General features: G+C 38.4%; 1 protein-coding gene across 2 annotated transcripts in view; it reads left to right on the forward strand.

Moving 5' to 3' along the window:
- Positions 1-23,482, forward strand: part of MAP4K3 (mitogen-activated protein kinase kinase kinase kinase 3) — a 192,288-nt gene that overhangs the window by 45,932 nt on the left and 122,874 nt on the right. For both annotated transcript variants that reach the window (XM_080813394.1, XM_080813393.1), the window contains exon 2: positions 19,852-19,909. In XM_080813394.1, coding sequence (XP_080669520.1) covers positions 19,852-19,909 — 58 coding nt within the window. The remainder of the gene's footprint in view (positions 1-19,851; positions 19,910-23,482) is intronic.

Consider the following 23,482-nt stretch of genomic DNA (forward strand, 5'->3'; position numbering starts at 1 on the left):
GTTTGTAGGTACTTGACAATATTGAGTTAACAGAAAATGCTTAATTTTGTGCTGCACATTTAATAAATGTACAGTATTTCTTTGGGAAAAATGTACACTTTTCATTTAACATTTATCCCATTATCTGGAAAACTCAGTCTTCATTCCTCAGGGGCAGTGGGTTGTGAGGTGTTACTCTGCATTTGCATAAAATAAGCTACATTTAGGATTTTAATCATTGATGTCCTGGAGCCTTTTTGTCCTATTGAGATTATGAGCATCTCTTTCCAACTCCCTGTTCAGAGATTTCAAGTTGGTAGCCATGGTGGGAGTGTTTACAATGCTGAAATACCACCAATCAAGGCTTGCTCTTCCCTTTTCCCCCAAGCTGATTTTTAAACATTTACCAGCATGCAGCTGATTTTAATTACTCATTCAGCAAACATTTTTTTGAGAGCCTGTTGTGTTTGAGACACTGTCCTAGGTGCCAAAGATACAGCAGGGAATAAAAAGCATTTACTTAAGTGAACATCATTTTCTAAATCTTAAATTTTCTAATGAAAATGAAGAAGAATTGGGAGTTCCTTTTAATCAAATCATGGTGGGAAATTTGGAGTCAAAAGCAAATGCATTCCCTTACTGTAGAATCTAAGAATCTTTTAATGTACTGTTATGCATTGTTAATCTCTAGGAAAAGAACATAGTGAGTATTATATCTTTCAGAAATACTATTCTGCTGCTCTGAGTCAGTCACATCCCAGATGTTAGGAATTGGTGACTAAAGGGCATTTACTCAAAGAGTGTAGGTCAGAATATGCCTGGGACTTCTGAGACAGACCTTCCCACCATCTGCTTTATAGGTGGTTTATTTGTAGGTTGTGGATTGAATTATTTTATTGGTGGTGTCCTGATCCATTCTGTTATAACTTCATTTCTAGTAATTAAAGGAAAAAGTATTTTCTGTAATGAGAAAGCACTGTTCTAGTTACATTGTTATTAATTTTAGAAAAATCCTTTTTTTTTTTTTTTGGATCTGCAGTCCCTAATTTGGGGACTCCTAATGGTATATGCATGTGAACTTCCGCCACCACCTTCTCTCTGTGGCTAGATTTCTCCTCAGCAGTGGGCAGCTCTTGCTCCAGAGCCTCTCCCTATAATGGGAGTCTCTAAAATCTCCTTCATCTGCCACTTCACCCTCATTAGGCTGTAATGTTTCTCAGAGTGTGGTTGATGGACTGTTGCATCACAGTTGCTTGGGTAGGTATTAAAATTATAAGTTCCTGGGTGTCACCTCAGACCTCTTGATTCAGAGTCTGTTATTTGTGCAGCCCATGAATTTATGCCTTAAAACACATTTATATTTCCATGTTGAATTACTTAAATTCCATTTTTGGGTAGGTGTATATATTATTTGATACTGTTGTAGGGCTATTGGCATTTTGGCCAGAACTGTCACTGTGTGGCACTTTTTGGGCACAATAGGACATTTAAAATCCTTGAGTCCTACCTACCAGATGCCATTATCATCCCCAGTTATTAGCACAAGCAGAATGCCTTCACACATTTCTGGACACCTCCTTTCTACCACGGAGGGCCAGTGTCCTCCCTAATCACATCATTGCTATATCCTACTTATGTTACTCTAGAAGTTACACTTAATAATTTAATACATATATCTAATCTAAGCCCTCACATTACTCACTGACTCTACACTCTTCCTAAACAATAAAAGTTCCTTGGAGCACTTTTTTAAAGCTAGGCTCCACGCTCATAATTTCCAAAACCTTTTCAGAAAAGTTTAAATGGGTGGGCCTTAGCAAGAGTCTCGTTCATCACTGAGTCCTGGGGCTTGATCCATCCAAGGTGATGTGAATTAAACTTGGGTCTCTCAAGTTCTGTAGCTCCTCAGGAGGACTGTGGAATGAGACCCTGGGACCAGCAGAATGGCAGAGCAACTGGCTTCCCTAGGGAAGAGAACATCTTTCTCTCTAGATTGTAAAAGGGAGGGTTCTATGTGTATTGATGGGGACAAGGAGAGCCTGGCCTCAAGAAGTCAGCCAGCTAAATAAGGAATTACAAAAAGAAGACAACGTTCTCAGCCCAGCTGATGATAGACTTTCTTTTCTTCAGTTCTTCACCCTCCCACCTCATAATGCCCCAGAAAATGGTTAGTTTATCCTGGTGTATGGCTGGGATTCCTGCAATGATACTCTCTGTATCTTGTCTCCCTGGTTGTCCTTTGTTTTCTCCAAAATAATATCTTATTTCAAAATGATTTTCTCTTTGATTGGGAAGATAAATTAGATTAAAAAAATAAACTAGGCAGGGAGCCTAGGCCTAAACTCAGGACCCTGAATCAAGACCTGAGCTGGGACCAATGGTCAGATGCTTAACCTACTGAGCCACTCAGGTGTTCCCCTTAGAGCACAGTGTCACCTTCCCATTTATATGCCATTTGTTCGGTATTTGAGTTCTAACTAAAAATTTAGTTACTAACTAAAAACTTTCATAAATTAGACATTATTATTATTACTATTGCTCTTTACAGTCTCAGTGTGTTTTTTTAAATTTTTTTTTTAAAGATTTTATTTATTTGACAGAGATCACAGGTAGGCAGAGAGGCAGGCAGAGAGAGTGAGAGGGAAGCAGGCTCCCTGCCAAACAGAGAGCCCAATGCGGGACTCGATCCCAGGACCCTAAGATCATGACCTGAGCCGAAGGCAGCGGCTTAAACCACTGAGCCACCCAGGCGCCCTCAGTGTGTGTTTATATTGATCCAAGATTGCCAAATTACTTTATTTTTCCTCTTTTTGCATTTAGACTTGACTTCTGCGTTTTGTTTTGCTTTTTTAATCTTGAACTGTACCTTTAGAAGAATATATTCCATGCCTTTTGGTGGTTAAACTCTGTTTTTGTTTGTAAAAGAATGTGGGGTGTTTTTGTTTTTGTTGTTTTGTTTTTGTTTTTTTAGTTTTTTTTAAAGATTTTTTTAGTTTTTTTTTTTTTTTAAGATTTTATTTATTTATTTGACAGACAAAGATCACAAGTAGGCAGAGAGGCAGGCAGAGAGAGAGGAGGAGGCAGGCTCCCTGCTGAACAGAGAGCCCAATGCAGGGCTCAATCCCAGCACCCCGGGATCATGACCTGAGCTGAAAGCAGAGGCTTTAACCCACTGAGCCACCCAGTTGCCCCTACCTATTTTTTTTTTTTAAGATTTTATTTATTTATTTGATAGAGATTACAAGTAGGCAGAGAGGCAGGCAGAGAGAGAGGAGGAAGCAGGCTTCCCGCTGAGCAGAGAGCCTGATGTGGGGCTCCATTCCAGGACCCTGGCATCATGACCTGAGCCAAAGGCAGAGGCTTAACTCACTGAGCCACCCAGGTGCCCCACCCCTACCCATTTTTTGAATGATGTTTTTACCTAGGTGTGCAATTCTAAAGTGACTTAATTTCTCTCAGCGCAGTATTATTCTGACCTTTATTACTTCTCTGAAAAATCTAATTGTTTATTCCTTTGTAGGTAGTCTGATTCCTTTCCTCTGTCTGGTTTTAAAGATCACCTCTTTGCCTTTGGTGTTTTGCATTTTCATATGATGTATCTGGATGTAGATTTCTTTTTTATTTATCCTTCCTGTGACTTTTAGTGTCTCCTAAATACAAGGTCTTCTATTCGTTCTGGAAATTTTTTAGTCAGTGTCTCTTGAAATATTGCTGTTTCTCCATTTTTTCCCCTAGTCTTTCCTTCTGAAATTGTAATTAGATGTATGAGATGAGGTGATTTGAAATGATTTTAAAATGTCTCAATCTTTTTTCTTTTCTTTTTCTTTATTGATTCAGGTCTGTCATTTGGTTTACTAATTCTTTCTCTGTATCTCCTCCAATTAGGTTTTTAATTCCAAGGATTACGTTTTTTTTCCCCCCAGAAATTCTATTCAGTTCTTTTTTTCCTGTCTCCCAAGTCATTTTTTTTAATCTCTTGTTTCTGGCCTATATATTTATTTATTTATTTATTTATTTTAAAGATTTTATTTATTTATTTGACAGAGATCACAAGTAGGCAGAGAGGCAGGCAGAGAGAGAGAGGGGAGCAGGCTCCCTGCTGAGCAGAGAGCCCGATGCGGGACTCCATCCCAGGATCCTGAGATCATGACCTGAGCCGAAGGCAGTGGCTTAACCCACTGAGCCACCCAGGCACCCATGGCCTATATATTTAATATTTTCTTTTATTTCTGTAAATCTTTAAAGCAAACTTAATTGTAATTTTATGTATTATGTATCTGTTAATTCCAGAATTTGAACTTCTTGCAGATTTAATGTTTTTTTGTTTTGTTTTTAATAGCTTTTGTTGCCATTGTAGTTTGTTTCCTTTTGTTTTGATAATTTTGTTTTAATCTCACATTTGGCTAATAGTGCTATTTAGCTGTCTTCTGGGAATCACATGGGTTGAAGGTGTGTTTGACTTCACACAGAATTTGCTTCTCTCTCTGACAAGTGCCTTTCATTACCACCAACCCAGAAACAGCTTAAGTTAATTTATTGGCTTGAGGCTCCTCATCCTTGCAAGAAGTGCATGTCTCTACTTAACTGAGAACAGGCTTGCAATAATTTTCAGTGGGCTCCATGCCAATGAAGGCCTGATTCATAGAGTTTTATTTATTTATTTATTTATTTATTTATTTATTTATTTTGCTTTGTTTTTAATTTGCTGCCTTTTTCAACCAACAGACATCCCCCCATACAGGCCTACTCACTCACTGAGGGGTATAACCTTTCAAGGGCATTGCTGGTTTTATGCAGTGGTCTCAAGTCCACCTTTTATCACATCTAATAAAAATCAAAATTCAAGTCTCTAGATTCCAAAGTTAAGCTAAGATCATGGCTTTAGTTCTTGCTTACCACTCTGATTTCATTAAATAAACTCGTTCAACAGATAGTTTTGATTAATTACTGTTTTCTGTTTTTGCTGCCTGTGGGTTTCTTCTGAGTTCAGCAGTGCATTTAAAAGAAGATTTACTGTATCTTATCTGCCATATCTAGGTATTTGTAATGGGAAGGATTCTCATATTTCATCTAACATATTTCCAAAAGTAAAACCTCAGGTAATTTTTTTATGCACTGGAGTTTGAGCACCACTGGGCTAGAGATACTGCTGCTGTTGCTTCTGCAGTGGGAAGTTGGAATTTGGTTACCTGAACCCTTATGTTTTCCCAAACTCAGTGCCAGTATTTAACTATGTTATTAGTTAAATTGACATTTGTAGTCTGTCATTTAAAAGTGTTAATGATCTAGAGCAAGCCCATTTGGGGAAAAAAAAAAAAAAGAGTTTATGGGGTGCCTGGATGGCTCACTCTGTTAAGCGGCTGCCTTTGGCTCGGGTCATGATCTCTCTCTCTCTGTCAAATAAATAAATTAAAAATCTTTTAAAAAATCTTATATTTATTTATTTGACAGAGCACAAGTAGGCAGAGTGGCAGGCAGAGGGAGAGGGAGAAGCAGGCTCACCACTGAGCAGGGAGCCCAGTGCAGGGCTCTGTCCAAGGACCCTGAGATCATGACCTGAGCTGAAGGCAGACACTTAACCGACTGAGCCAGGCAGGCACCCCTGAACAAGCCCATTTTGAACTGTAAATTAAACCTTGAAATATAATTTATTGATACATTGTCTTTTATCATTCACAGACTGTTTTCTGCTATATTCAATCATTAGCTAAGTGCATTAAGTAAAAAGCATGATAGTCTCAATCTGTCTTTTTCCTTTTTGAAATAAGCATCGTATGGGGCACCTGGTTTGCTCAATCAGTTGAGCTTCATACTTCTGCTCAGATCATGATTTCAAGGTCCTGGGATTGAGACATACGCTGGGTTCTGCACTCAGCGGGGCATCTGGTTCTCCCTCTCTCTCTGCCCCTCTGCTCATACTCTCTTTTTCTCTCAAATAAATAAAATCTGAAGAAGAAATGAGCATCATGTAGTCCTAGAAATTTAGATCTTTAATCATCTGGTTTCAGGAAACAAAGAGCCATTTAAGGTAATTAAAGAAAAAAGAGGCTATTGTGAAGATATATCTGATATGGAACTGGAATGTTGTCAGGAACTCAAGGCAGCTTTGGAGATCTGTTCCTTTCTCATGAGCTCTTACAATTTTTTCTGTGCATTTGTTCTGTTCTCTGCTCTTTGACTGTCTCCTCATTGTATCTTTCCTACTTCTTCTAATCTTCACTTTTCCAAAGGTCTTGATTGCTAAAACACAGGCACAATTTTATGGCCTAGTTTTCACACTGGGTTAAATTGCATGGTGGTACTGTTTCTCTATTTCCAAGTTCAAACTTTTTAAAGCTGCGATATCTAATACAGTTGTCACTAGCTACACATGGCTATTAAAATAATGTGTTGGACCTGTATGCTGTTAACTATAAAGTGCTGGTGAAAGGCACATAGAGAAAACCTAAATAGAGATTAGTGTTCATGGATTGGAACACTCTACATAGTAAAGATGTTAGTTCTTCCCAAATTGATAAATAGATTTAATGTAATTCCAAACAGAATCCCAGCAGGATTTTAAAAAATATAAAGACAAGTTAATTCTAAAATTTACAGGGAAAGGCTAAAGACCTAGGATAGCTAAAGCAACTTTGAAAAAGTTGGAGGAATCACAGTAATTGATTTTTAAAACTCTCTAAAGCTGTAGTTATTGAGACTGTAGCAATAAAGTAAGGGGTAGACATAAGATTAGTCGATCCATATAGCATCCAGAAGTAGAACCACAGAGGTATAGCCAGCTGATTTTGACAGAAGTGGAAGGCAGTTCAATGCAGGAAGGATAGTCTTTTCAAGAAATGGTATTAATTGATAAACCCCTGGCCAGACTTATCAAAAAGAAGAGAGAAAGTACCCAAATTAATAAAAATCATGAATGAAAGAGGAGAGATCACAGCCAACACCAAAGAAATACAATTATAAGAACATATTATGAGCAACTATATGCCAGCAAATTTGACCATCTGGAAGAAATGGATGCATTCCTAGAGACGTATAAACTACCAAAACTGAACCAGGAAGAAATAGAAAACCTGAACAGACCCATAACCAGTAAGGAGATTGAAGCAGTCATCAAAAATCTCCCAACAAACTAGAGCCCAGGGCCAGAGCTTCCTAGGATAATTATACCAAACATTTAAAGAAGAATTAATTCCTATTCTCCTGAAACTGTTCCAAAACATAGAAATGGGAGGAAAACTTCCAAACTCATTTTATGAGGCCAGCATTACCTTGATCCCAAAACAAGACAAAGACCCCACCAAAAAAGAGAATTACAGACCAATATCCTTGATGAACAGGGGTGCAAAAATTCTCACCAAAATACTAGCCAATAGAATCCAACAGTACATTAAAAGGATTATTCACCACGACCAAGTGGGATTTATTCTTGGGCTACAAGGTTGATTCAACATCTGCAGATCAGCCAGTGTGATCAAATAACATTAATAAAAGAACAGGAACCATATGATACTCTCAACAGATGCTGAAAAAGCATTTGACAAAGTACAGCATCCTTTCTTGATCAAAACTCTTCAAAGTGTAGGGATAGAGGGTACGTACCTCAATATCATCAAAGCTATCTATGAAAAACCCACAGTGAATATCATTCTCAATGGGGAAAAATGAGAGCTTTTCACCTAAGGTCAGGAACACGGCAGGGATGTCCACTATCACCACTGCTATTCAACATAGTACTAGAAGTCCTAGCCTCGGCAATCAGACAACACAAAGAAACAAAAGGCCTTCGAATCGGCAAAGTTGTAGTCAAACTCTCACTCTTTGCAGATGATATGGTACTTTATGTGGAAATCCCAAAAGACTACACATTCCAAAACTGTTAGAACTCATACAGGAATTCAGTAAAGTGTCAGGATATAAAATCAGTGCACAGAAATCAGTTGCATTTCTGTACACCAACAGCAAGACAGAAGAAAGAGAAATTAAAGAGTTGATCCCATTTACAATCACTCCCAAAACCATAAGATACCTAGGATTAAACCAAACCAAAGAGGCAAAGAATCTGTACTCAGAAAACTATAAAGTACTCATGAAAGAAATTGAGGAAGACACAAAGAAATGGGAAAACATTCCATGCTCATGGATTGGAAGAACAAATATTGTGAAAATATCTATGCTACCTAAAGCAATCTACACACTTAACGCAATACCATCAATTTTTTTCAAAGAAATGGAATAAATAATCCTAAAATTTATATGGAACCAGAAAAGACCCCAAATATCCAGAGAAATGTTGAAAAAGAAAGCCAACATTGGTGGCATCACAATTCCAGACTTCAAGCTCTATTACAAAGCTGTCATCATCAAGACAGTATGGTACTGGCACAAAAACAGACACAGAGATCAATGGAACAGAATAGAGAGCCCAGAAATAGACCCTCAACTCTATGGTCAACTAATCTTAGACAAAGCAGGAAAGAATGTCTAATGGAAAAAAGACAGTCTCTTCAACAAACGGTGTTGGGAAAATTGGAGAGCCACATGCAGAAGAATGAAACTGGACCATTTCCTTACACCACACACAAAAATAGACTCAAAGGGAATGAAAGACCTCAATGTGAGACAGGAATCCATCCAAATCCTTGAGGAGAACACAGGCAGCAACCTCTTCAACCTCAGCCACAGCAACTTCTTCCCAGAAACATCGCCTAGGGCAAGGGAAGCAAGGGCAAAAATGAAACATTGGGACTTCATCAAGATCAAAAGCTTTTGCACAGCAAAGGAAACAGTCAACAAAACCAAAAGACAACTGACAGAATGGGAGAAGATATTCACAAATGACATATCAGATTAAGGGCTAGTATCCAAAATCTATAAAGAACTTATCAAACTCAACACCCAAAGAACAAATAATCTAATCAAGAAATGGGCAGAAGACATGAACAGACATATCTACAAAGAAGACATCCAGATGGCCAACAGACACATGCAAAAAGTTGAAAACAGAGCTACCCTATGACCTAGCAATCACACTACTGGGTATTTACCCTAAAGATACAAATGGAGGGATCCAAAGGGGCACGTGTACCCAAATGTTTATAGCAGCAATGTCCACAATAGCCAAACTATGGAAAGAACCTAGATGTCCATCAACAGATGAATGGATAAAGAAGATGTGGTATATGTATACAATGAAATACTATGCAGTCATCAAAAGAAATGAAATCTTGCCATTTGCAACAATGTGGATGGAACTAGAGAGTATTATGCCGAGCGAAATAAGTCAATCAGAGGAAGACAATTATATGATCTCTCTGATATGAGGAATTTGAGAGGCAGGGCAGTGTTTGGGGGATAGGGAAGAAAAAAATGAAACAAGATGGTATCAGGTGGGAGACAAACCATAAAAGACTATTAAGCTCACAAAACAAACTGAGGGTTTCTGGGGTTGGGGGGAGTAGGGAAAGGGTGGTTGGGTTATGGGCATTGGGGAGGGTATGTGCTATGGTGAGTGCTGTGAAATGTATAAGCCTGATGATTCACAGACATGTACGCCTGGGGCAAATAATACATTATATGTTAATAAAAATGAAAAAAAAAAAACTGCAGGAAAAAAACCCCGGTTTTAAAAGAGTTGGACGTATTCAGGCAAAAACAAAAAACAAAAATCTCAACCTAAATGCTCCACCTTAAACAAATATTAAAATCTAAATGTAAAACTTGTTTTTTAGAAGAAACTATAGAAGAAAAATCTTTGACTTGAGATTAAGCAAAAAGGTTTTGAACATAAACGAAAACAGTTGATAAATTGGACTTTATCAAAAGTATAAACTTGTGCTCTATATATTAGTTTGCTGGGACTACCATAACAAAATACCACAGACTGGGTGGTTTAAACAATTGAAATTTTATTTTCTCACAGTTCTGGAGGCTGGAAGTTCAAAATCAAGGTGTTGGTAGAGTTGGTTACTCCTGAAGCTCTCACCATGGATTGCAGGTGGCTCCTGTCTTGCTGTGTTCTCACATGGCCTTTTCTCTGTGTGTGCACATCTGTGGATCCCTTCCTTTTCTTATAAGAACACTAACCCTACTGAATTAGAGCCCCCCCACCCTTTTGGTTTCATTTAACCTTAATTACCTCTTTAAAAAGCCTGTGTCCAAATACAGTTACATTCTAAGGTACTGGGGGCATTAAATGAATTTTATGGATGAGTGCACACAATTCAGCCCATAACATTCTGGGAATGACGCTATTAAGAGGATGAAAAGACAAGCTATAGGCTGGAGAAAAAATATATTTGCAAATTACAAATTGATAAAGAACTTGGATCTGGAATATATAAAGAACTCTCAAAACTCAACAGTTAGAAAATAAATATCTCAATTAAAACATAGAAAAAAGACCAAAACTCATTTCACCAAACAATTGCAAATGAGCATATGAATAGATATTTGACATTATTAGCCATTAGGGAAATGCAGAATGCCACGAGATACTATTATACACGTGTTAGAATGGCCAAAAGGGAAAGTACAATTCCAATTACTGGCAAGGATGCAGAACAGCTGGGACTGTCATACATTGCTGCTGGACATGAGCAGTGGTACAGCTACTATAGAAAGAATGATAGTTTTTTACAAAGTTAAACATATACCTGTCATAAGACCCAGTTTCACTCCTGGGTATTTTTGTGATCTAGGCTCAGATGTTCATAGCAACCTGATTCATATTTGCCAATAACTAAAAGCAGCTAGTATATCCTTCTACTGGTAGTGGATAAACAATGGTATATCCATACAATGGAATACTATTCAACCATGAGAAGGAATAAACTAATGGTAAATGCAGCCACTTGGTGAAAGAAGATAGTCTCAAAAAGTTATATAATGAATGATTTAATTTATATGAACTTCTTGAAAAGACAAAACTATAGTGGCAAAGATCCAGTCAGTGGTTGCCAGGGGTTAAGGTAAGGCAAGAATGTAACTTCCAAGGGAGTTTTTGCAATAATGAAACTTTTCTGCTTCTGGCTGGTGATGGTGGTTACCCAAACCTATACATGTGTTAAAACTACCAGAAGTGTATTTTTTTTTTAAGTTGATTTTTTTTTAAAGATTTTATTTATTTATTTGACAGACAGAGATCACAAGTAGCAGGGAGGCAGGCAGAGAGAGAGGAAGGGAAGCAAGCTCCCTGCTGAGCAGAGGGCCCGACGCGAGGCTCGATCCCAGGACCCCAGGATCATGACCTGAGCCGAAGGCAGAGGCATTAATCCACTGAGCCACCCAGGTGCCCCCAAAGTTGTTTTTTTTCCCCAGTTATAGGCTAAATAAATCGTGGGGTTGTAATGTACAGCGTGGTGACTCCAATTATAACAACACTATATTGTATATTTGAAAGATGCTGAGAGAACAGATCTTAAAAGTTCTTATCACAAGGAAAAAGAATTTTTAAGCATGTGTGGTCATAGATGTTACCTAAACTTATTGTGGTCATCATTTTGCAGTATATACATATATCAAATTATGTTGTACACCTAAAACTAATAAATTTTAAGCATAGTTATATTTCAAAAAAATGAAAACTCCCCAATTTAAATATTTTATTGCATACACAAACTTCTGTTCTTCAGCTGTACTAGCCATATTTCAGTTGATAGATAGCTACATGTGGCATGGGGCTACTCTGTTGTACAGTGCAGATATAAAACAGGTCTATCAGTGCAGAAAGTTCTCTTGGACAATGCTGTTTTAGAGTGGGGGTCAGCCAGTTTTTTCTCTAAAGAGCCATATACTAAATACAGGTACTGCATATGGTCTCCATCTCCATCCAAGTAAATACTTAACAGGTACTGCATTTGGTCTCCATCTCAGCTACTTAGCCATTATATTGTGAAAGCAGCCATAAACTATACTTAAACAAATGAACATGGCTGTGTTCCAGCAAAACTTTATAAAAAACATCTATCTCAAAATAAAAAACCAGACTCTTGGGGTGCCTGGGTGGCTCAGTGGGTTAAAGTCTCTGCCTTCGGCTCAGGTCGTGATCCCGGGGTCCTGGGATTGAGCCCCGCATTGGGCTCTCTGCTCCGCAGGGAGCCTGCTTCCTCCTCTCTCTCTGCCTGCCTCTCTGACTACTTGTGATCTCTCTCTCTGTCAAATAAATAAATAGATAAAATCTTAAAAACAAAAAACAAAAAAACAGACTCTTAACTATAGAAAACAAAGGGATGATTACCAGAGGGGAGGAGTGGGGTGGGGATGGCTGAAGGAAATTAAGAGTATACTTATCAGTGAAAAGTACTGATGTATAGAAGTGTCAGGTCACTGTGTTGTATACCTGAAACTGATGTAACACTGTGTATTAACTATACTGGAATTTAAGAAAATGGACATGTTTGCTGACCCCTATTTTAGAGAATCTGGCCTATATCTTTTTTGTGTCAGCTCAGGGTTTACTGGTAGAGTGACTTTATGCTTTATCATCCAAATTAAATAAAAATTTAATTTTGGGAATGAGAATGAGTAGGCACTGTTAAGAATTCCACTAGGACAGTAGGCATAAAGTAGGAATGTCCTGAGCAAATGAGGGACGGAGGTCACTGGATCAGTCTTCTGTATATTTAGTTGCCCTTGTGGTAGGCTCACACCCAGTTCAAGTAACTGTGGAAAAGCAATCCAGACTATTCCTTCAGCAGAGGCTGTGGGTTAGGCATTTCCCTCTGAAAGGGAGTATTTATATGGGAGGCACCCTGAGGCTTGGCCCATCATATACACTCAAAATAGCCTGTGTTTTCTGTCCCTGTGCCTTTGCTCATGCTTTTCTTTCTTTGCTCTCTTTCCCATTGCTCTTCTATGTTTGTTGTAATCCAGTCCATCTTGCAAACATTTGCTTAAATGGTCATCTCCTTCATAAAGCCATCCCTGTAACACTCTTTTCAGACTTAGAAGTTGATATTTATATTTTATAAACCTCAAATGGCATACTGCCTTACACCAGGTCCCCAAACCTGACTGAACATTAGAAACACATCAATAGCTTTAAATACAGATACATGGTTCCTGTCTTAAATCTGTTGGTTGAAAATCAGTGGTGGTGTTTTTTTGTTACTCTTTTGTTTGTAACTCCTAATATGATTCTTATATAACTAACCAGCTGGTTTAGTATTTGGAATCTGTTAATTTAGACTTCCGTGATTTGATATAAACACCGACTTTCAGAATTAGGAACATTAGAAATAGTCTTTTTTCACTTTCTTGTTTTTAAGTTGGGGGGAAGGAGTTGGGAAGAAGACAGAAGGGAAATTACTTGCTGAGCTCCTACTGCTAGTTACTGGCAGAGCCGGGACTAAACTTTGTGTATCTTCACTTTCATTTCTGAACCTTTCTTCATATTAATGTTGCACAGACCCTTCTAAGTAGTAAGCTTTGAGTACGTGAGGGTGTTTGATACATAATTGGTAGATTATTTTATTGGTAGTGGCTGTCTCTAATTCACTTTATATTGTATGGTAGCACAATTTTTGCCTTTTAATAATTGCTTCTTGATGATGTTATTTACTCATACTTTCACACTCAAGAAATACTTTTCTGATAGTTCGAGATAATGCAGTAGTCAGCATGAAATCATCTTGGAAAAATTCTTTCCCAAATGAGTTCTAATATGAATGGCTTCTAAAGGGCTGACTGAACCGAACTGACTTCTTAGACAGCTTTGAATCATAATGGTTTGCAAGAGCCCCTCTAAACGGAGACCAGCTCTAGATATGCAGGACTTTCTTACCCAGGCCCACTCCCATTTGGGAAAGGTTACCCAGGATCTATGGGAGTGTGTGGATGTGCGATGCCTAAGCCAGAGTAGCAGTGGGAAAAGGCTTGGGGGAAGTGATAATAACCTGAGTTGTGCTTTAAAGGATTATCTGGGAGTTAGGCCCAGGAAGGAGTTGGTGTGTTTGTCTGGGCAGTATGTTCCAAAGAGCAAACGTGTGGATAGTTTTGGGAAATGGCAACTTGTTTAGTTTGGCTGCAGCATAAAGTGCAAATTAAGAAGTGACTGGAAAGACAGACTGGGGCAAGATAGTGAAAAGTTTTATTGTTGAAATGCTGTATTTTTCAACTAGTCAGCCACATGCAAAAGGATGAAATTGGAGTCCTCTGGACACTATATAAAAATTCACTCAAAATGGATCTTAGACCTAAATGAAAGAGCTAAAATTATAGAATGCTTAGAAGAAAACAGGACAAAAATCTTTGTGACCTTGGGTTAGGCATTGGTTTCTTAGCTGTAATACAACGAGCAAAGCAACACAAAATAGACAAATTGGACTTGATTAAAATTAAAAACTTTCATGCTTCAAAGAATACCATCAAAGAAATGAGGACAGTCCATAGGATGGTATTAAATATTTGCAAATCATGTAACTGATAAGAGACATGTCAGGATCTATAAAGAATTCTTCTAAGTCATTGATAACTAAGTCATTGATAACTAAGTCATTGATAAATGAGCAAAGAGGTGAATATGACATTTTTCCAAAGAAAATATTCAGATGGCCAATGAGCAGATGAAAAGATGCTCAACATCATTAGTCATTAGTGAAGTGCAGGTCAGACCACAGTGAGAGATACCACTTCACATCTACTAGTGCAGCTAAAATAAATACCATAACAGCAAACATGGGCAAGGATGCAGAGAAATTGGAACCCTCCTATATTGGTGGTAATAACATAAAATGGCGCAGCCACTTTGGAGAAAAATTTGACAGTTCTTCAAAAGCCAAACGTAGAGTTACCATGCGATTTGGTGGTTCTACTCTTAGGTCTGTCTGTACCCAAGAGAATTGAAAATAGAAATGAGTACACTAAGGGCTCCTGGGTAGCTCAGTCAGTTAAGTGTCTGCCTTTGACTCAGATCATGATCCCAGGACCCTGGGATCAAGCCCCACAACGGTGCATCGGGCTGCCTGCTTCTCCCTCTTCCTGTCCCTACCTCCCCACCCCCACCCCACTCATGCTTGCGCTGTCTCTCAAATAAAATCTTTTAAAAAAAAATGTGTACGCCAATGTTCATAGCAGCATTATTCATAATAGCTAAAAAGTGGAAAAAACCTAAATATCCTTCAGCTGATAAATGGATAAAGAGAATATGGTATTTCCATACAATTGATTATTATTCAGAAACAAAAGGAGTCGAGTACTGATACATGCTACAGTGTGGATGAACCCGAAAATGTTATGCTGGGTGAAAGAAGCCAGTCACAGAGGACCACATTTTGTATGATCCTGTTTATATGAAATATCCATAATAGCCATATCCATAGAAGTAGAAAGCAGGCCAATAGTTCTCAGGGACTGGGAGGGGGTGGAATAGGGAGTGACTGCTGAGTGATCTGGGCTTTCTTTTTGGGGTGATAAAATGTCCCAAAGTTAGTTAGTAGCGATGGCTACGTAACTGTGAATATACTAAAACCACTGAATTGTATGCATTGAAAGGGTGAATTTTATGGTATGTGAATTATATCTCAATAAAAGCTATTATGAAAAGTTCTATATATTTAGTGAAAAATTTAAATTCTCTGACAAGGAACTTGAATTTTGTCTTTAAAGCAATGATGTATATTCCTGAAGGGTTTTCAGCTTAAGAATGACATGATCTGAATATCATTTTCAGAACAAGTCAAGAACGGTGGTCAAACCAGTGAGGTGGCAGAAGGCTCAGAGGTCTAGATGCTTAGAATATTTATCCTTAGTTTTCTGCCCTGAGCAAGTCTGAGAATTTTATGTTATTGATACTGAATTAAAAATTTTTTAACTTTAGAGGCACCTGGTGACACAGTCGGTTAAGCGTCTGACTCATGGTTTCAGCTGAGGTTCTGATCTCAGGGTTGTGAGATCAAGCACCGTGTTGGGATGTGTGCGCGCACGGAGTCTGCTTAAGACTTTCTCTCCCTGTGTGCTTTCTACGCTGCCTGTGCACGCTCTCTCTCAAATAAATCTTAATAAATCTTAAAATTTTTTTAACTTTATACATGGCAATATTTTACATTATTTACCTTGGTCTCATTTTCTTACTAATAAATTGCTCTAGGTGATGGCTAAAAGAATAGTAGTTGCAGGGTGGATCAGGTCGGTTAAGCCTCTGCCTTCCGCTCAGGTCTTGATCCTAGAGTCTTGGGATTGAGCTCCACATCAGGTTCCTTGCTCAGCAGGGAGTCCGCTTCTCCCTCTGTCCCTCTCTCTCTCAAATAAATAAAATCATAAAAAACGAATAATAGTTGCAGAGCATAGGAGACACTGTTAATTTTTATGTTTATCTCAGTGAGTAATCTTGACCATTAAATTTAGAGACAGCAAAATATGGTTTAGCCAAAATACCAAGATTCTTATGAATCATAATGCTTTAAAGACTTTTGATTAGGGGGCTCCTGGGTAACTCAGTTAGTTATGCATCCAACTGTTGATTTTGGCTCAGGTCTTGATCTCTCAGGGTTATGAGATTGAGCCCTGTGTCAGACCCCACACTCAGCAGGGAGCGTGGTGGAAATTCCCTCTCGCTCTCCCTCCTGTCCCTTACCACACACTCACTCTCTCGCTCTCTGAATAAATAAAAAATAAAATCTTAAAAAAAAAAAAAAGTGGAGGCGCCTGGGTGACTCAGTGGGTTAAGCCTCTGCCTTCGGCTTAGGTCATGATCTCGGGGTCCTGGGATCGAGCCCTGCATCGGGCTCTCTGCTCAGCAAGGAGCCTGCTTCCTCCTCTCTCTGCCTGCCTCTCTGCCTACTTGTGATCTCTGTCAAATAAATAAATAAATCTTAAAAAAAAAGTGTATAAGACTTTTCATTAACAAACATAAGGATTTTGATGCAGGAAAGCTCAGAAATTCAACTCGCTTTGGGGTTTTTATTGTTTTTCTTCCCTTTTTATGAATTACCTTAATTCTGTCAAATAAGTTACATACTGGAAAATATTTCACTAGGTAAAAAAGATTAGTAATTATATTGGTTGTTTTGGTTTTTTGTTCATTCTGCAAAATTGTAAGTTTAAAAACTCTTGTTATCTTCAAGAAAATTCTGGACTAAAAAAAAATTCTGGACTGATTTAAATTTTGAAAAATTATAAGTCAAGCCTGTAGTAGTAAATATGACATTAGTCTGATAAGTGCTACTGATAAGTTTCTTACTGTCACAGTTTTTCTGTTAAATATGTGCTGGTGTTAACTATTAGTAAATCTATTTTTAGAAGAGTAGTACATTGTGTATAGTAGCCATTTTGGACACTTTGTGTAACTTGTGTTGTCCATAGTGCCCTCTTGTGGTCAATTAGGAGCCAAATTTCAGCTAGAAAAAAATCATCCTGGCTTTCTTGGAGTTCATATTATCTCTGCTCTTCTATAGTGGAATCAGCCATACTCTGAACTTCTTTTCAGTAAACAGAAAACAAAACCATGGCAAGATTTTTAAGTGGAGAATTGAGAATTGGGGAGAGTAACATCTTATTTTATTTGGAGAAGTACTAAAAAAAGATGAGGGTTAGAAGACAGAGCATCTAGACCTCAAAGTTCATGCATGAAGTGTGAGGAGAGGCAATCAGTTGTAATAGTGTTTGAGGAGATTTGTGAATCACGTTTATGTGATATGCCTGAATATTTTACAGGTCCACTCTGTCCCCCTTTTCACAAAATGCTCCCAGAATGATGTTCTGATTTTATTTCTCTTTCATCATGGTGTGTGTGTGTGTGTGTGTGTGTGTGTGTGTGTGTGTGTGAGTCTTCTCATCCTAGGGAAGGGCATGAATACTTATCTGGCACTATATTTGAAATACATATCTTATTTATTTATTTATGTTTAAAGATTTTATTTATTTGACATCAAGTGAGAGAGAGAGGGAGCACAAGCAGGGGGTAGGCAGAGGGGGAAGCAGGCTCTCCACTGAGCAGGGAGCCTGATGCAGGGCTTGATCCCAGGACACCAGGATCATGACTTCAGCTGAAGGCAAACACTTAAAAGACTGAGCCACCCAGGTGCCCCTGAAATATGTATCTCATTTAATGGAAATTAAGTTTAATTTGACATAACTGTTCAAATCTATTTTGTACTGCCAGTAATAAGTTGGCCATGATAAGCATTCATTGGTTATGGGAATTTCTTTCAGAAGGAATGAATTTTCCCTGCCAATTTAATTTACGTTTTTTTCTTAATTTGTGTGGGGAGATTTTAAAAAAAAATTTTATTTAAGTAATCTCTATACCCACTGTGGGACTAGAATTCACCACCCCAAGATTTAAGAGTCACATGTCCTTCTGACTGAGCCAGCCAGGCAACTTGATGTGGTGGAGAACTTTTAATACCTTTATTCTTGGGGGTGCCTGGGTGGCTCAGCCTCAGCTGCTAAGCTTCTGCCTTTGGCTCAGGTCATGATCCCAGGATCCTGGGATCAAGCCCTGCATTTGGTTCCCTGATCAGCAGGAAGCCTGCTTCTCCCTCTCCCTCTCCCCTGGCTTGTGTTTCCCTCTCTTGCTGTCTTTCTGTCAAATAAATAAATAAAATCTTTAAAAAATACCTTTGTTCTTCTTTGAGTTAGAAAGTTAAATTTTATATTGCAGCAGTGGCTCTGTCCCATATCTACCTTCCTAGATTGCTATCTGATGTTTTTAATGCTCCGGTATTCTTAGAAGGATTCCACTGTTAACACTGTTACCATTCCTTGTGGGTGATTCACTGATCTTCACCAATCCTTTAATAAGAGTATTGTGGGGTACCTGGCTGGCCCAGTCAGTGCAGTGTGCAACTCTTGATCTTGGGGTTTTGAGTTCAAGCCCCATGTTGGGTATAGGGATAACTTAAAAAAAAAAAAAAAAAGTATTGTGACTAAGAGTAGTTCTGCCCACAGGACTGTATCTTTCTGTGATCAGGGAATTGTACCTACTGATCTTCATTGCTTGATATGAAAATCAAGTTTCAATTAGCAGTTTAAATACTATGTAACAGGTATAACGGTTTGAAGCATTTTGGAAGTTCTGATCCAACTGTAAAACATTTTAAGTTGACAATGACTGCCATATTCATACAAATTGAAAAGATGGTTTCTGCTTACTTATACATAATTACAGTTGTAAATACCAGCAATCAAATATTATGAATTGATTTTTTTTAAGATTTTATTTATCTGTTAGAGAGAGAGAGAGCGAGAGCATACACATGCAGGAGAGTGGGGAGGGGCGGGGGGTGGTGGAAGCAGACTCCCGCTGAGCAGGGAGCCTGATGCGGGTCTCAACCCCAGGACCCCAGGATCATGACCTGAGCTGAGGGCAGATACTTAACCTACTGAGACACCCAAGTGCCCCCACATGCTAAGATTTTTAAGTTTAAAAGTTTAAGGCTAGTTAATCAATTCAAAATTTTACCTCACCTTTGAATGCATGGCAGTAGAGTATAATGCTTAAAAGCTCAGACTCTGAAGTTAGGCTGGTTGGATTGGAATCTTGCTGCTATCACTTACTAGCATTATGGCCTTGGCAAGTGTTTTAACTTCTCTGTGCTTCAGTTTCCTCACCTGCAACATGGATATAATAGTTGTACCTACCTCATAAGATTGTTGTGGGGAGAAATGAATTACTGTAAAACATTTAGAACAGTGCCTGACACATACAGAAGTCTCTCGGTGTGTTAACTTATTATTACCATTATTAAATTTACAGTTGAATTAATGTTGACATTCATTGTGAAGAATATACTATTTTGTAATAGAAAACCCATCTGCAATTCTTGCTTTTAAAAAAATGTTTCTGTGTAACTGAAAATAAACAGCAAACTAAAATTACATTTCATAAAGTTTTTTATGAAAGCTCTTTCACAGTTATCTTTTCTTCTCTTTTAGGCACGGAATGTTAACACTGGTGAATTGGCAGCAATTAAAGTAATAAAATTGGAACCAGGTAAATTGAAATTTAATGTTTCTTATTGCCATAAGCACTGGATAACTTTAAAGCTGATTTAAATGATTGGTCAGCATTCTCTGATTGTTCTTAACATCTTCTGGAAAATAGACTGGGATTTAGTCTTTCCTTCTCCTCTTCAAGACCTATAGACACATGGCTCGGTTCTTCCTTGAGAAATAACTCTTAACTGGGGGAGGGAGGCGACCTTGTGAAAAGTCTCTTCCTGAACTCAATTGAGCTAACTTGTCACCAGTCACTAGTGTTGTTTGTCCAGATTAACCCTGTCCTTTGGTGAGGGCAGTTTGATGCGCGGGAAAGAGTTGAACTGACATTGGGGTGCTTGGAGCCCAGTGCTTTGTGTGTCCCACGTTCTTGCTGTGTGAACTTGGGCCAGTAACTTTTCTGAGCCTCAGTTTTCTCAGTAGACCTAGCCTTCACATTTTATGGTTCATTAATACGGTATTATAGTTACCTTCCAACTTAAGCAGCTTATTGTAGAGCCTCTAGGATGACTCTTTTTTCCCTGCTTCACCTACATTTTCTTTCTTTTTTTTTTTTTTTAAAGGATTTTATTTATTTATTTGACAGAGAGAGACACACAGCGAGAGAGGGAATACAAGCGGGGGAGTGGGAGAGAGAGAAGCAGACTTCCCGCTGAGCAGGGATTCTGACATGGGGCTCAATCCCAGCACCCTGGGATCATGACCTGAGCCAAAGGCAGATGCTTAACCGACCGAGCCACCCAGGCTCCCCATCACCTATATTTTCTCTCTGGAATCCCCCACCCCTTGCAAAACCCATGTCTTTCTGAGTAACCACCATAGTCTTGTTTACTCTCTCTTAAAAGTCCTTTCTCTCTTTCTCTCTTTTTGGCCACAAGCAAGCGTTTGTGCTAGTGCCTAGACTGAGTTCCACAGGGGTGGTAGTGCCTTTCTGATGGCTTCCTCTGCTCCAAACTGATGATACACGGATTTGGTAAAACAGGTTTTATCCTTGGTGTGAGCAGAAACCCATTCCATAGTTTGTTTTTGTGTTTGTTTTTAAAGGTAGGCAATTTTTTCTGAAAAGTCCAGACAGTAAAATACTTTAGGCTTTGTGGAGCACATGTGGTCTCTGCTACAGTTTTCCCTCTTCCCTCCCCATCTCTCTCCTTTTTATCTCTAAAATTAAAAAAAAAAAAAAAGAAGAAGAATTCTTAGCTGAGAAACCATTCTTAGCAAACCAGGCCACCTGCAGCTATGTTTGCCCGCCCCTGGTTTAGATCATCAGTAGACTTTTTAGAAGTGCCATTAAGATGAAATTTAAGGATTTGTTGACAGACTATGATCAGATCACACTCAGATATAATGAATAAAAAAATACTTCCTCAGTTATACATATTTACAGATTTTGTATAGTACAATTAACACTTTAACTTATAAGACAGGTTTTTCTTTGAATCTCCTATGTTTTGGAGGATATTTGAAGTTGGTGAAATCTGAGGTTAAAAACAAAAGGAAGATTTGGGGGTTTTATTTAAATTCAGTTAATTAACATATACTGTATTATTAGTTTCAGAGGTAGAGGTCAGTGATTTATCAGTCTTACATAATACCCAGTGCTGATTATATCATTATATCACATGCCCTCTTTTTTTTTTTTTTTTAAAGATTTTATTTATTTGACAGAGATCACAATTAGGCAGAGAGGCAGGCAGAGAGAGAGAGGAAGGGAAGCAGGCTCCCTGCTGAGCAGAGAGCCTGATGTGGGGCTCGATCCCAGGACCCTGAGATCATGACCTGAGCCGAAGGCAGAGGCTTTAACCCACTGAGCCACCCAGGCGCCCCTCACATGCCCTCCTTTAATGTCCAGCACCCAGTTACCACCCCCTGCCAACCCTGTTTGTTTCCTATGATTAAGAGTCTCTTATGGTTTGTCTCACTCTCTGATTTCATCTTGTTTTATTTTCTCCTCTCTTCCCCCATGATCCTGTTTTCTTTCTTAAATTCTGTATGAGTGAGATCATACAATTGTCTTTCTCCAGTTGACTTATTTTGCTTAGCATAATACCCTCTAGTTCTATCAATCCACATCATCGCAAATGGCGAGATACTATTTTTTGATGGCTGCATAGTATTCCATTGTATATCTATACCACATCTTTATCCATCATCTGTTGATGGACATCTAAGTTCTTTCCATAGTTTGGCTATTGTGGACATTGCTACTGTAAACATTCAGGTGCAGGTGCCCCTTTTGATCACTACATTTGTATCTTTGGCGTAAATCCCTAGTAGTGCAATTGCTGGGTCGTAGGGTAGCTCTATTTTCAACTTTTAAGGAACCTTCATGCTGTTTTCCAGAGTGGCTGCACCAGCTTACATTCCCACCAACAGTGTAGGAGGGTTCCCCTTTTTCCTCATCCTCGCCAACATCTGTTGTTTCCTGACTTGTTCATTTTAGCCATTCTGTCTCCCTTTGGTTTTGATTTGTATTTCCCTGATGCTGAGTGATGTTGAGCATGTTTTCATGGGTCTGTTGGACATTTGTATGTGAAGATGGTGAAATCCGAGGTTAAGAAAAAAAAAGAAAGAAATACAATTTGGCATTTGAAGTAGGGCCTTCATTTGTAATCTTTAAGAACTGGCTATGTTATTTGATGAAATTGTCTCTAACTAGAGGTAGTTTATACATACACCATTCCTTCAAGTCAGTTTGGTGCCTTTTCCTTCAGGTCTTCCCGCCCCTGGTCTGAGTAAGAGGACTCCTCTGCAGGAACAGCTCCCTTGTAGCTCGCACCGCAGCTCTGTTATCATTCTAGTATTGCCTTTCTTTGTTTCTAGGCTTTCACCAAGTTTGTGTCCATAGCACTGAACTTTGTTCTGGTGTGTAGTACTCATTCAGCACCTCTTAATGTTTCCTTTAAAAAATTAGGAACTTGAAAAATCTTACTGTTCATCAAGTCATTTGTTTTCTGATTAATGCAGTGTTTGTGTTGTTATGATGTTAATCTTGAAACTCTCATGCATTTATTGATTATTGTTATAAAAGTAAAAAAATACAATTAAAAAAAGAAGAAAAATCATATTCTCCCGTCAGAGATAACAAGGGTATTATTCAGTATATGCAATGAGATATACCTTAAATTTAGTTAACATTGGATTCCCTGCTTAACTCTTTATGAAAGCCACCTGAATTTTAGCATTTAATTTCTTTGTTTTAATGTCACATATCACTTGTTGGTAAGCTTGGAGTATACGGCCTGGTGGTAAAGAGCAAGAGTCTGAAGCTCCGATACTTTGACTGTAGTCCTGGCTTGACCACATCGTTTAAGCTTTCTGGTTCTCTCAAGTGGAAGTAATAATAGTAGCTTCCTCTTAAAGGTTATCATAGGGATTAAATGAGCTAATATAGCTAAAGCACTTAAAATAGTGCCTGGAACAAAGTACTATAGTAAGTAACTTACTACTAACAGTAATAGTTTTCAAACTGTGACCAACCTTGTTTGATCTATACCTACTACCCTCCTTCCCCCACTTGTAGTTTTGAATCCAATCCCAAATATCCTATCATTTCAGCCCTTAATCTTCC

This window comes from Martes martes, assembly GCF_963455335.1.
Source record: "Martes martes genome assembly, chromosome: 9".
Classification (NCBI taxonomy): Eukaryota; Metazoa; Chordata; class Mammalia; order Carnivora; family Mustelidae; genus Martes; species Martes martes.